Source organism: Hippocampus guttulatus, chromosome 4 (genome assembly GCF_054856545.1).
Source record: "Hippocampus guttulatus isolate MCC_2025c chromosome 4, RoL_Hgut_1.0, whole genome shotgun sequence".
Classification (NCBI taxonomy): Eukaryota; Metazoa; Chordata; class Actinopteri; order Syngnathiformes; family Syngnathidae; genus Hippocampus; species Hippocampus guttulatus.
Genome location: NC_141264.1, coordinates 13,560,150 through 13,574,157, shown reverse-complemented (window position 1 = coordinate 13,574,157; position 14,008 = coordinate 13,560,150). Strand labels below are relative to the sequence as shown.

Here is a 14,008-nt window from a genome sequence, read left to right as displayed (position 1 = left end):
TTAAAAAAGGACAAGGGGCAAGACCACACCAAGGAAATATTTGTCTAAAATGGCCTGAGATGTGACGGAATACCCTTCAGGCCGGACATTCTCCTTTCTACTGCCCCTCCTCCTGCGTTCATCCCTCCCTCTCTCCGCTGCGCTCAACTACTCAACTGGAGCGCAAGCTTTCCTGAGCTCTGACTACAGTGCAACGATAGACACTGGGAAAGAGAAAGCAGAGCGCTCGGGCCGAGCTTGATCACTTGCACAGATGGTCGAGAGGAGAAGGACGACGACCTGCTGCATCGACGCTCGCTCATCGCTGGATACCCATTGAAGGCAAGAAAGAGGGAAGGAAATGAGAGTGATGGACATAAAGGCAGCAGAGGACCTGAGGGGGAAGTCGGGATATCGATGAGGATACAAAAGCTGATGTAGCACGTGTTTTGATTGCAAAGAAAGGACTTCCGAATATCTCAGACTGCTACTACGTGTAATTCAACGGCAACTTCAGTGTGTGAGTCAAGCACATATTTGTGGAGGGAAATAAAGCTGAGAGAAAGAGCGAGAGAGAGAGAGACAGCAAGTGTAGGAAGATCGCCAAGTGCACAGCCTGTGTGGGACAAACAGACTGTGACACATTGCCTCGTGTGTATTTACTTAAATGATAGTGTGTGTGACCTCGTAGTCCACCGTGCTAAGCGGGAGTTTGGCCCATTCACGCTCGCCGGGCCTTGGTGGCTGGTACTCGCAGGAAGCACAGGAAGAGGAGGGCTGGGGACAGTGGCAGGCCCAGCAGTGGGGGCATGGCCATGGGGGGGCCGCATCTCTTCCTCCACCTTGCACCGGGACAGGCACTGGGGCTTTTGGGGTGGGGCTCCTTTCAGAGGTGCACCAAGAGTCCCGGAGCTGAGGCCTTGGCTGAACAGAGCAGCATCTGGGGCGGGGGGCTCGGGTAGTCATAAGGAAGGGAGCGCAGCGGAGAAAGCAAGACGGGCAACATGTTCTCCAAGAGTCTGGCTCGTACTCGGCTCGCTGGTTCTGGTCTTTCTCACCTCGCTCTTCTTCTCCGTCTCGCTCCGGAGCGGCGTTGGTTTCAACTACCTGGAGCCGCCGGGGTGGGAGGATTCTCGGCGGGTGAAGCTGGTGCCCAGCTATGCGGGCTCACACAAGCAGAACCCCCGTGACTCTCAGCTACAGCAAACGTGCGCCTGCCCTCACTGTGTTGGAGACCCCGGTGTCTCGGACTGGTTCGATGAGAACTATGACCCAGATATCTCACCTGTTTGGACCAGAGACAACATCCAGCTGCCCTCTGATGTCTACTACTGGTGGGTGGTAAGTAACAACCCCCTTTTACAAGAGAATCTTTGAAGTTTAAAACCCCACAGGCCATATAATAATAATAAAACTGCTGTCATGGATGACACCACACAAAAGAGCAGTATCAATTGCACAGAGGAGTTTTGCTTTTTCTAGGCTTTTGGTCCAGACAACTGTCAATGATGCAAGGACAATGTTTCATGATAGATAACCAGAGTCAGAAGTGGAACTTATATGATACACACATTTCTTTCTTGGCTGTACAGAATATTATGGTACATTTATTCTTAACCCATTTAAAAATTGAATGTCAGCATCCTGTAGAGATGCATTCAAATCATAAATTGGCAGGTGACATTTGTAATTTTGCACACTCAAGTTTAAAAGCAGACGCAGAAAGCAGTGTGTTTTTATGATTATATGACCCTCTCTTGTTTCTATGACTATTCAATATCTATTTCCCAAAAACAAGATAAGCGATGCACTGAAAACTTTGCAGTCAGAATATATTTGAACACCAGAGTGAAAGAAAAACACAATTTGACAGTTTCTACTTCACCATATGCATATATGTTTTCCCATATGTGTGAATATTTTACAGAGGGGAAATAAAAAATGTTTAAAAAGGGGCGTCTTAAACACTAATCACAAATCTATCTCATCCTCTGTTTTCCACTGCTTCGAGTACATCTTTCCATGTTTCCTGCGAGTCACATGTTAAGATCCTGGCGGAGCAAAAGGACTTCAGAACAAAAATACAGTGGGTCTACATCCTTTGACAACGTTTAAGTTATCGGTCTGAACCTTGGTTTTAAATCTACTTATGAAGTGTTCATGCAAGAGCATGTGCGGCTTCAAGCCGGAAGTCTCCCTCCAGCACGTACGGCATAATATTGCAAACCCTGACTAACAGCTGCCAAGTCATTAGGTCACGCTGCAACAGGGAGATGATGAACGAGGAAGGAGCAGAGTCCAGAAGAAGTAAAGGGGAAAACTTGTATTAGAGGAGGATGTGCGGGGGGTTAGCTACTGCAGACGTGAGACAAATCGGAGGATTCACTGACGTAGCCTATAATCCTTGAATGCGCGATGACCCGTTTTGGAACCTGCTGCGCAATCTTTGTATGACTTACTCTCTTTCTCGTCATCAGTGGTGATGTTAACTCATTCACTCCCAAAGACGTTTTTAAACGTCTTTTCAGACTTGGTCTAGAATTGGCTGGTACTGAATGAGTTAAGTGCCGTTATTGGTTTGATTTTGGCAGATTTCTACTTCCTTTTTTTTTGCCCCCAGTGCACTTTGCTTAGAAGAACGCTGAGCTAGAGCTGGTTTGAATCAGCTTTTTGTGAACCAAGACTTGGATTTGACTATTCTTTGTCTGAGGTTGTGCATTCGAGACTCATCTTTTTGTAATGCTTGGCCAAAAGGAGCACAGAGTAAAGGTGTAGATGTGCCATGTGATTGGCTGGAGACCACTCTTGGGTGAACCTGGCCTCATGCCAAATTCAGCTTGGGGCACATAACTCTTCACCCTTGACCCTAATGAGGGGCATAGAATATGGGAAATTTTCCCAAGTTTTGGAAGTTGACCGAACTTAAGTTCTGCCACCTGGCTTGTGTCATTTAAATGATTTGTCAGTACAGTCATACCTCGGTTTTCGACCATAATCCGTTCCATAAGGCTGTTCGAAAACCGATTTGTTCAAAAACCGAAACCACACTCTTTTAAAAAAAAAAAATCATTATTGAAGACGTCTGCTCACAATAGAACGCTACCCGAGGAAGCGTCACTTCCTTGTGGAAGGAAAGCGGGAGGAGTCGAGTGACGCATTCAAGTGCGCTCAGTTTGGTCGAGAACCGATTTTCGGTCGTAATCCGAGGCATAAAAAACTCAAAATTTTTGGTCGAAAACCGATTTGGTCGAGAACAGAGACGTTCGAAAACCGAGGTTTGACTGTATAAGCTTGAGTGTGAACTATTGCTGGTGGATCCTACATCCTGACGGTATTTAATGCATAATGTGTGTGTCTCTTGACTGGCCGTCCTGAAAAATAAAACACCCATGCGTTAGAAGTGGCTGCCAGGTACCTTGTACCTTAGTAGTCATTTTACAGGGAGATTAAGGGTCCCAGAACAACAGAGGCGCAATGTGGCAAGCTGGATTTGGCATCTCACGGGGGGCATCCGAGACAGAAAAGCCAAAGGATGGAGGGATGAAGAAAGCTTGGGAAGATGAAACGACGACAAAGCAAGGCACCAGGTTGGAGAGTGAGAGAGGTAATGGGGGAGTAAAAGATAGATTTAGTGCTGCGTGATTGGCACTGATGAGCCGCGTGCTGTTCGGGTGTCCCAGAGAGACTAAGGAAGACGAGAGAAGGAGGAGAAACAAAGAGGGAGCAGGGGAAATTAAAGAGAAGGAATTAGACATGACAGCACGCAGGCTGCTGGCAAAGATGTGTGGATACAAATATAAAGCGAGATGTGTGTCAGGAGAAAGGAATCTAGGCTGACTGAGAGTGTGTGAAAACGATGACGAGGCAGGACTTTTGTTTAGTTGCTTGAATTTACTCCAGACGTATGAATGAATATTTGCCCTTGTGGGATGCTCATGTTGATGCCACTGAGAGACTCCAGGTTTGATACCTTCAGCTCCATCCATTCGTAAAATCTTTTCAGAATTTTAAAAAGTCAAGCTATGCCATTATCTTCCTGCTGCAACAAGCTCTTTCTTTCATGGAGTCGCCAAAGAGCACTGTGAGAGTCATGGCGGGAGAAAGCCGCAGCAGACAAGCGTCTGACGGTGTGGCCTACCTAACTGACGACCGCAGTACGTGAGGACGCATGATGTTGTGTCCGACACGGTAGTCTGCGCCACAGGGCCCCTCCAGAGACACGATCACTGATTCTATTCCCCCTCTATGGCTTAGACTTCATAATTCTATTTTTTGTCACCTGCGATAAATCTGCCCTTGTCAGGTGGATGAGCAGGAGTACAGGACTTTGTGGACTTATGTGACCCGAAACCAAGAGTGCACGTAACAATTTTGGACTTGTTCTCAAAGGAGCATCTCATGTTGGGGCATGCGGGGTCGATGGCCGGCGCAATCAGCCGGTTTCGATGCCCCCCAAATTTTTGGGTGGGGTCGATAGTGGGAGAATATGTGGGTGGCATTAGTTTTGTGCAACTATTTTCACTCTAGCGGTGAGTAGGGAGAGTCGAGTGTAGTCGCATATAGTTAACAAAGAGTTCATTCGAACCAGTAGCGATGGAAAAATCAAAACAATTAACCCACGAGGATTGCTTTTGGCGAAGAAAATATTCCACCATGACAAGGGATATGCAGTTGCTGAAAGCAACAGGAAGCTTTCGTCCGCGCAAAAGTAAGCATCCATCAAAAGAGGCTCCGTGTGCACGAATATCTTCACCCTCATGCAAAAGCCACACCGCAGCGAAGAGGCCTTCGCAACTTATCTACCCTTATCAATCCAAAATTAATAACAACTACAGTCATGGAATACTTAATTTTACAATACAAAACAGAATGGATGCAATCCCCTAATTTCTAATCTATAAATTCTGATGTTACATAGCAGTATCAAATATATATTTTTTAATCACTGCGCTTTCACACATTTCTTGAAAATACAGAAGGACTGAGATGGTTTATTTTTGACAAGATTGTTCCACAAACTGACTCAAACATAACACCAAAAAATTAATTAGTCCTTTCAATCCCTGTTCCCTGCACACTCAATCTCTGTTGCCTCCACATCAATACTCCTTAACTAAAAATCATATACAGTACTGTATTTAGTTTTGCAGTAATTTAAAGACAATCTGTTTGCGTTTCTGTTTTATACTGTAAATTCATCCATCCAGGCAATATACAATAGACACGCTCACACACGTGTGCATGTGTTCACACGCTCGCAAAAATGACCAAATTTCCATGATGTTGTCACATTCCACTGCAGGGCCTCCTAACCATATTTTCCTCTCCCTGTAGATGTTGCAGCCCCAGTTTAAACCCCACAACATCCAGCAGGTGCTCCTTCGGTTGTTCCAGGTAACTGATTAAACTTGTCATTATTACTTTGCTACTTTTAAATAAGCAAAGCGTAAACTCTAAAGTGGCCTCATGGGATTATTTTTTTTCCGTGTTTTGATTTTACTGGGGTACTTTGCTCTCACATTTCACATCTTGTCTACGTTCGAATTATTATTATTAGTAGTAGTAGTATTTTATCAACTGTTCCTAGAGGTGGAGTCCTACTTCACTCCCTCTGATATGTCATCATGACAGGTTATCCCTGGACGATCTCCATACGGCTCATGGGATCCCGGACGATGCCTTCGGTGCGCTGTAGTGGGGAACTCTGGCAACCTGCGCGGGGCTGGATATGGAGCGACCATAGATGGGCACAACTACATCATGAGGTGAGAGGTGTGAATAGTGTGGACACGTGAGACCATACAAACATAAAAGTGCGGAAGCAGATGGTTGAAGGATATCGTCACTCAGCCCAGCATGTGTCATTCAAGTTACATCATGGGTAAAAGGAGGTAAAGCAAGCAGATGTGCAAATAATGAAATATTTAATCTTAGCGTTCTGTATGTTCCCGCTGGTTGGCGCCTGGTCACCGGCTTCTTGGGAGATCAAGAATCTTAAGAGGTTGAATATTATCACTTGTATTTGTCCCACACGCATGCCGAGTAAATCCTTTGGTTTCAATCTCGTCCCTCTGTTGGGCTGTGCCAAATGCAAATCCCTGAAATAACGTTTGTAGTCAGATAGTTTCATGATCAGGAATCAATTTCCACAAATAATATATAATATATCCCTCGCTGCCCCTCATCTTGGTGTGGAAGACTGTATGGTTGTTGCTAGCACAGGGGTCGTGTGAGGTCTAGCTCCGCCAACTAATTCCTGTTAACACTTATTAAGTTACGCATTTTGGAATGGGTAGGTGAAGGATAGCACTTGCGTCGATTTTGATTTTGTAAAGAATATTGTTCCATTTCATTCTGTCATTTCCATGAAGGATGCCAGAAAGAAGAGTCGTCACTCGGGCGAAAACTAATTGGGATCCCATTTTAAACAAACAGTAAACTGACATTTCCATTGTCTGTAAAATGAAATGGTGTGTGACATCAATGTCACAAACGAGCACGATGTGGCTTGTCCCATCTTCTGACAATGACTTGCTTCCTCAATGCCAAACATTATTTTTACCCGAAATAATCCAAAAGCTCGATAATGGATTGATGCGAGAGACCAATGCTCTCTCTGTACTCGTTAGGGGACGCCAATATTCAAGTTGCCACTGGCAACAGACACGTTTAGAATTGTTCAGCTGAGGTTGGCAGGTCTGCACTCTGCAGTACTGTGCAACTCCCATTTTTTTTGTGGTGTCTCAATGCGAAAGAAGTAGAAAAATATATCAGCATAACGTTCCAAGTAGACATGTGTGGGCAGCTTCCCTCATGTTCCACGTTCTCGTTTCTGCAGTTCGACTCTAATTTGTATTTAAAATGAGCTCTGGCACACCACTACTGCCGCCCACCTTCTGCTTGTCTGGACAAACTGCTTTATACACTGTGGCTAGACACTTTCTTGAGTACATAAAGTCAACTCACCGGTATGTATCTGCAATGTGTTGTCTTCATTTATCATACGAGTAAGATGGTCATTACTGATTCGGGTCGCTGTCTCTCAAGATCAGTGCATCAGTGTTCCATTATGGCCTTCATCATTATTCAATATATTTTACAGTCATTGGACTAACGAAGACAGCTGGGATAGGCTCCAGCACCCCCCCGCGACCCTAGTGAGGATCAAGCGGTTCGGAAAATGGATGGATGGATGGATGGACTTAGCCGTAGTCTGACGATGACAAATTGATTTTGTACAGGGAAGAACAAGAGAGCGCGTCTGTATTATAGTGGGGTTCATCATCTGAGAGTGCAAATCACATTTAAGGAGGACATATTCTTTGCTGGGCGGCCCGGTAGTCCAGTGGTTAGCACATCGACTTCACAGTGCAGAGGTACCGGGTTCGATTCCAGCTCCGGCCTCCCTGTGTGGAGTTTGCATGTTCCCCCCGGGAACCATGCACGTTCCAAAAACATGCATGGCAGGCTGATTGGACGCTCTAAATTGTCCGTAGGTGTGAGTGTGGGCGTGCGTGGTTGTTTGTCTCTGTGTGCCCTGCATTTGGCTGGCAACCAATTCAGGGTGTCTCCCGAATGAAATTTGACAACGAGCCTCAGCAGGTTATTGTCGTTTTTACTTTTATATTAACGGCAAAACAATTTAACTTGACCATCTTTTGCATAATCAATTTCTGAATACATTATTTATATGCCAGAATTTCAAAGCTAATCGTGGAAAACAATCAACAGTAGCCTCTGTGGCCTTGGTCCAAGTCTACCATCTGAGGAAGCCATAAAGAATCACTCCGAGGTGCTGCGGCCCCATGCGTCTTTTTAGTACGGTATTTAATATTGAACAACAAGTCATGTTTCTAAATGAGCAAACCAGGTGGCGCCATTCTTTCCTAGCCATCACAGTGCGAAGATCTCTCATACCGCTCCCCTCTCGTACTGTTAGGATCAACTTGGCCCCCACAGTGGGCTACGAGGAAGATGCCGGTAGCCACACCACTCACCACTTCATGTATCCAGAGAGCGCCAAGAACCTGGCGGCCAACGTCAGCTTTGTCCTGGTTCCTTTTAAAACACTGGATCTCGTTTGGATCACCAGCGCGCTGTCTTCCGGCCAGATCCGATTGTAAGCGCATGATTGACGATTGTTGCGGGAGTATCCGTCAATGTCAATCAATCCAACGGATAGAATGGTAATTCAACACGTCTCTCCTCTAGCACCTACGCTCCGGTGAAGCAATTTCTCCGTGTGGATAAAGACAAGGTGAGTAGTAATATATCGGTGTTGGCTCACGTATTGCAACAACACACACTCATGCAGACACAGACTGCTTTCCTACAATTATGTCCCTTTTGTTGATGTGGGATTAGTTAGGTGAGAAACCATCTCTTTGTTTTAAATAATCTTCCGCTCACTCTTTAATCCATGAAAATAAATAAAGTCTGCATAATCCCTTCCATGTGGAGACTTCATGTGGACTCTTCGTCTGAGCACCAACACAGTTTTACAGCCTGTTTTGGAGTGCGACCAAAACTATGGATTTGTAAGATTTCCTGAGAGCAGCCTAAAGCCTTGTTTGCTGGCACTGAATGTTACCTGTAGATTAGACAAGTGGAATTTCTCATCAGATCATTAATCTTGAAAATACATTTTAATGTATGGAAATCCTCAGGGAGTGTTTAACCAAATTCTTAAATGTTCAGTCATAGAATCCAAGTAAACGCCGTCTTCTTCCCATGTGGGTATGGTGACTTCATTCTTTCCAGTAATTCCATATGCTTTCTTTTCGTTGTCTATGTCCAGGTGCAAATCTTCAACCCGGCATTCTTTAAATACATTCACGATCACTGGACCAGGCATCATGGCCGCTACCCATCCACAGGCATGCTAGTGCTCTTCTTCGCCCTCCACGTCTGCGATGAGGTCAGTGAAGTACGATCATTTCATCAACAGCATTGTTCTCATATTCAGAATGCCGCATGCGCTTCCAATGCCGGCTTTTCCAGGTGAATGTATTTGGCTTTGGGGCGGACGGCCGTGGAAACTGGCACCACTACTGGGAGCAGAACCGTTATGCTGGAGAGTTCCGAAAGACGGGGGTCCACGATGCAGACTTCGAAGCTCAGATCATTCAACGACTGGCTGAGGCTGGAAAAATCACCGTTTATCCAGGCAAATAAGTCACTAGCCGGTCAAGCTAAGGGAAACAGTTTCAGCCAGAGATGGTGTGTTAAACCTTTTTCAGCCGATGGCGAAGTCCTTCTAAAGGGGTTGCGAAAAGGTCACTGATGTGTAACACCATATCAGATTCAAGCCCTCTAGCTATGAACCAAATGTTTGGATGTGGACCACCGCTCAAGATATCAATCTGAGCGAGGCTCTGCTCAGACAGTGATGGGGAGGGTCAAGCCTCCGGGTTTCACCTCTTGTGATCAGCGCTGAGACTGAAAGAAAGGAGCCGCATTTTGGAATCGCAAACTTCCAACTCGAGAGTGAAAAACAAAGCTGTCAAAGAAACAATGACACTGACTGGCCCTGAGATTGGCACTGAAAGAGCTCAAAAGGGATTCATCACATGCTGTCATGCTCTCTAATCCGACACCATTTCTATAGATACGGATTGCCTTGAGCGGAAAACGGCGCCATCAAACTGCTCCTGTGGACTATTATTCTCCAGACAGTGTTTCCAATAGCAACAAACGACTGAGCTGTGGATGTTGACCAACACGCAATGCAACACTGAAGGTGTGCAGACAGACAGGCAGACAGTAATGACTCACCGCACATTATGTGCCAGCGACTGACGCACACAGTGAGATTTTCCATTTTAGAGGCATTACCGAGTTTGGAAAGGAAAACACTTCACTTCTTTATAAGAATGACGACCGTGTTATATTAAAGTTTTTGTTGAAATGAATAGGTTACATGAGGTGATTACTTGGAGTTGAGAGAAAGATTCTCCTGGAATCCTGTTTCAGTGAAAGTTCCAAGAGGACATTGTTTTGACTGCGTGTTTGGATGCTTGCACGCTGGTCTCGCATCAGACTTTTAATAATCCCCATGTGGTGTGTCACGGTCTAATTTTAGAGCCGAAGCACGGCAAAGCCAGCGGGGCACAGCATCATTTGGTCCGAGTTTGTGGTGTTTCGCAACTTCTTAAGGCTCTCGGCAAACTGTGCTGCATTTCATCTTTTAAAGGACTGCAAACACTCCAAACTGACTTTTGCATCCCGGTGGATTTAGCTCATTCTTGATGAGTGCCCATTTGATGGGTGGAAGACCATCGGAAACCACTTGGATGTGAAATCGTTGAACATGTTAGTTTCATCTTCTGCTAGTCCTGCCTGGTACCTGCCAATTAAACCTTCAGCTGTCTCTTCAAGGGGGTACAGTGTCACCACACGCCTTAGATATCACCATTTACCTGCAATTCCCGTTTCGGTTTTTTTCTTTCTTTCTTCATATTCTCTTTGGCACAATGTTTGATTTCCATTGTTTCATTTTGACTCCATTCCAGAGTTTCTAACTGTTGCTGCGCTCTCCAGTGATGTTACTTTATCGCTCACTGGGTGATCCTTGAAACATTTTTATTTTGTCAAAAGAAGTATCCCATTTAAGGGTGCATTTGGGGAAATGCTTCATTTTTGTCGAGGAGCTAAGGCATTAAAAAGGATTAATAGTACTCCCATAACAGCCTGTTAAATTAATAAGCCAAATCCAAAGAATGTTTTCTTCCAAACTGAAGTTACCCGCCCATAGCGTTCAAATGATGATGACGATTTTGGCTTGAGATTTGGAGTTGGAATACAGACAAAGGCATAAGAATGGTATAAATCACATACCTCCTGACTGGCGACCAGTTTAGGGTGTATTCCCACCTCTCACCCAAAGTCAGCTTGGATTCTAGTGAGGAAAATGAATGCATACACATCAGGCACTTCATTCGGAACATCATCACAACCAAGTGCAAAACAATACAGAAGCTCCATTCAAAATCCGACTCCATGACGAGAGTCAGAAAGAGCTTCCAACAACTACAATATAAACACATTGTACTATGAAAGCAACTTTCATATTAGAACTCATTAAATAGTCTCCCGAACGTCATGACTGGTGAGTGTAAATATTCAACACATTACGGACATTAGCCGCATTTCAACAAAGAACAAAGAAACCATAATGAACATCATGCCTAAAAAAGAAAGTAACGCTGGCCAACAAAAGATGATTACCATGAAGCAGTTAAACGTTAACAGGTACACAGGCTAAAATAAAGAGACAGGGTTTGAGACACGGCCTGCTTTACTTTTCAATCCAGCCCAGCCATCGTTTGCATATTTGATATCATTAAGAGTTTCAGGGGGGTCATTAAAATCGGCATATTTCTTCATTTGTTTTTAGTTTTGAATTCATTCTTCAAATTAAATAATTGCTTAGCATATTTACAATATTATAAACAAAACATTTAAAAGATAGTAAAACTTTACATTATTTGATTTTTTTTAACATTTAACAATTACTTGCATAATTAACTACAATTAAATGATAAATAATGTCATTTTAAAATGAGAATAATCTCATATTTTGTACAGACACTGTACATTTTTTTAACCTACCGTAATCTGCAAATGGTCTCTATTAAAAGTCAAATGTGCCCCTCGCAGACAAAAGTTTGCCCATCCATTTTAGGCTGCCCCAACCTGGTGATGAAAAGAATTCCTCCTTCTGTGCTAATATCAACCTTATTTACATATCAATGTCTTTTATTTTTGGATGCTTCAATCCTGTCTATGATCAATTCTTATCATCTCTCTTTGCACACAACAGCTCTGAAAAGATGATTTTAGTTTGTGTTGCAGAGACAAGAGTGGCTGAATAAGGACATACAGTACAGTAGTTGTGACTCTCACACGCAACATTCAAGCTTCAGTGGATTGGCTGCCACTGCCGGACATATCAACCCTCGAGCCACTCGCTCACGACAACCAACTGCTAAGCTTTGCATCTTTTTGCTTTGCACTGACTGACACACACCTGCTGTAGGTCTGCTGGCTGCGAGCTGTGCCTTCTGCGCTGTACACACTCCAGTACATACACAAACATATTCCGCCTTCCTGTGGTACATGCTTTCACCCTTGCCGTCTTCCTTTTTTATGAAGATGGCCACAGGTTACAGTGGGTGATGTGTGTGATTCATTGCTAATTTTTGTATAAATTGCTCGCATTTACTGTCTGTCTAGAACCATACTTACCTTGTATTGCATCTTATACTGTAGTTGTCCAGTACTCACTCAATAAACAAGAAGACATATTCAAAGATGAGTTATATCTCTAGTCATAAATTGGTTCATGATTCCAATTTTTTTTTGGTAGTATCCTTATACATACAATGAGGATGTCAAAAGTCAACACTCCCCTCCTATGTACTATGTTAAAAATGAGAACAAAACTAAGCATTGGAAAAAAAATAATAATAAAATTGGAAAGCCTAAAAATATGTAGTTGCCAAACTATTTTTAAATTACACATGATTCAATTTCACTACTGTCGTCTTTTGGGTAGTCGTCTTTTGGGTATCTACAAGGCACAAAATTGGTTGTATTTGATCCTTCTTTTCCTGGAAAAGTGCTCCATATACTGTAAATCGCATGTATGCGAGGGCATGCCTTGGGCTCAGTCATCTCCCATAGGTTTTTTATTTTAATGAGGTCCAAACTCTGGCAAAACGAGTCCATTAAGTCATAAAGCTTCATACTTGCTCTTATTCTGTGAAGAAAATCAGAGATTGTTTTCATAGGTATTTTGGGCTTCCAGCACGCCCGACATTTTTAACAAATGTAATCTTGTATGTTGAGAGGGCCTCTGCCTTGATACATGTAAATGTGGTAAAGCTCTTAATAACTCCCATTTTAATGTTGTCCTTTAATTAATTTAGTTAATTTAATTAAGAGCCACTTTAATTAATATGACTAGCTATTCGAATCACCCACCCTCCTGAAAAAGTAATTTCAAAACATAACTTTAAAAGAGATTGTTTTAATCTTAACACTGATAATTCCCACCAACACGATTGTAATGGTTTGGGTCCAACACAATTTTTTTTTCAAACTGAATCATTGAGGCATTTTTCATATTATCTTCCATATTTTCCATTTTTATTGTCATTGATTCAGCAGACATTTTTCCAGGGATGGCATTTTTTATATCCACTCTATGACACTGTGTTATTAATATTAATATTCATCATTTGTTCCATGATGCAACTTCTAGCTTTGAAGATTATTTATGTGTCTCAAGCACCAGACTAACATGTCTATGACATTGTTGCTCTTTGTAGGGAATTGATTTTCTTTGTTTCCCATGATGGAAAAGGTCGGGACAGGCTGTTATGCACAAAACAGACAACTATTATTATGAGAATCATGATTGTGATTATTGTTATTATAATAATAATTATTATTGTTGTTGTTGCTTTTAAAATATGGCAACAAGTAGATAGGACATCTAATGTAGGGCTGTGTGGAAGTCTGAGCAAGACTATGTTTTGACTGACTAGTTTTGTTATTTCACTTTGGTGATTATGTTAAGGTTAGAACAAAACACACGAGTTGTTTGAGTAAAACTGGACAGTTCCTGTACTGGACATGTCCTCGTGTATTATTGGGTTTTTCAAAAACAAAACAAAACCCGTTTCAAACTTATGTTTGCATTCGCTCTGGCTGCAACCGGATCATTCAGTGTACTGTATTGCGGGCAATGTTAAAGAGGTGTCTCATTCATGACTGATAGAAAAAATAAAGAAGTAGAAAATGTTAGCTCAATCTAAATCGATCCTAACGTTCCATCCAGTCGTGGGGTTGTGTCATCATCGGCTTGTGACGGATGGCGTTCATGTGACATCTTTCATCAACCTGTGTTTCTATTTCGTCCCGTGTATTTAGAGCGGCAGAACACTCAGTCTTGTACTTGTTGTCATTCCACTTTGTATATCTTAGGTTGTAAAAATAAACGCTTGGAATGATATGACGTGTTATG

The 14,008-nt window shown here is 43.1% G+C and overlaps 1 protein-coding gene across 1 annotated transcript; it reads left to right on the top strand.

Moving 5' to 3' along the window:
- Positions 1 to 349: 349 nt before the first annotated feature.
- st3gal2 (ST3 beta-galactoside alpha-2,3-sialyltransferase 2) lies at positions 350 to 13,996 on the top strand. The gene is made up of 8 exons (XM_086108499.1): positions 350 to 384; positions 441 to 1,320; positions 5,314 to 5,373; positions 5,611 to 5,744; positions 7,919 to 8,098; positions 8,191 to 8,236; positions 8,777 to 8,896; positions 8,980 to 13,996. Exons 1-8 carry the CDS (start codon positions 350 to 352, stop codon positions 9,151 to 9,153), a joined length of 1,629 nt encoding a protein of 542 aa, XP_085964625.1. The 3' UTR covers positions 9,154 to 13,996.
- The last annotated feature ends 12 nt before the right edge of the window (positions 13,997 to 14,008 follow it).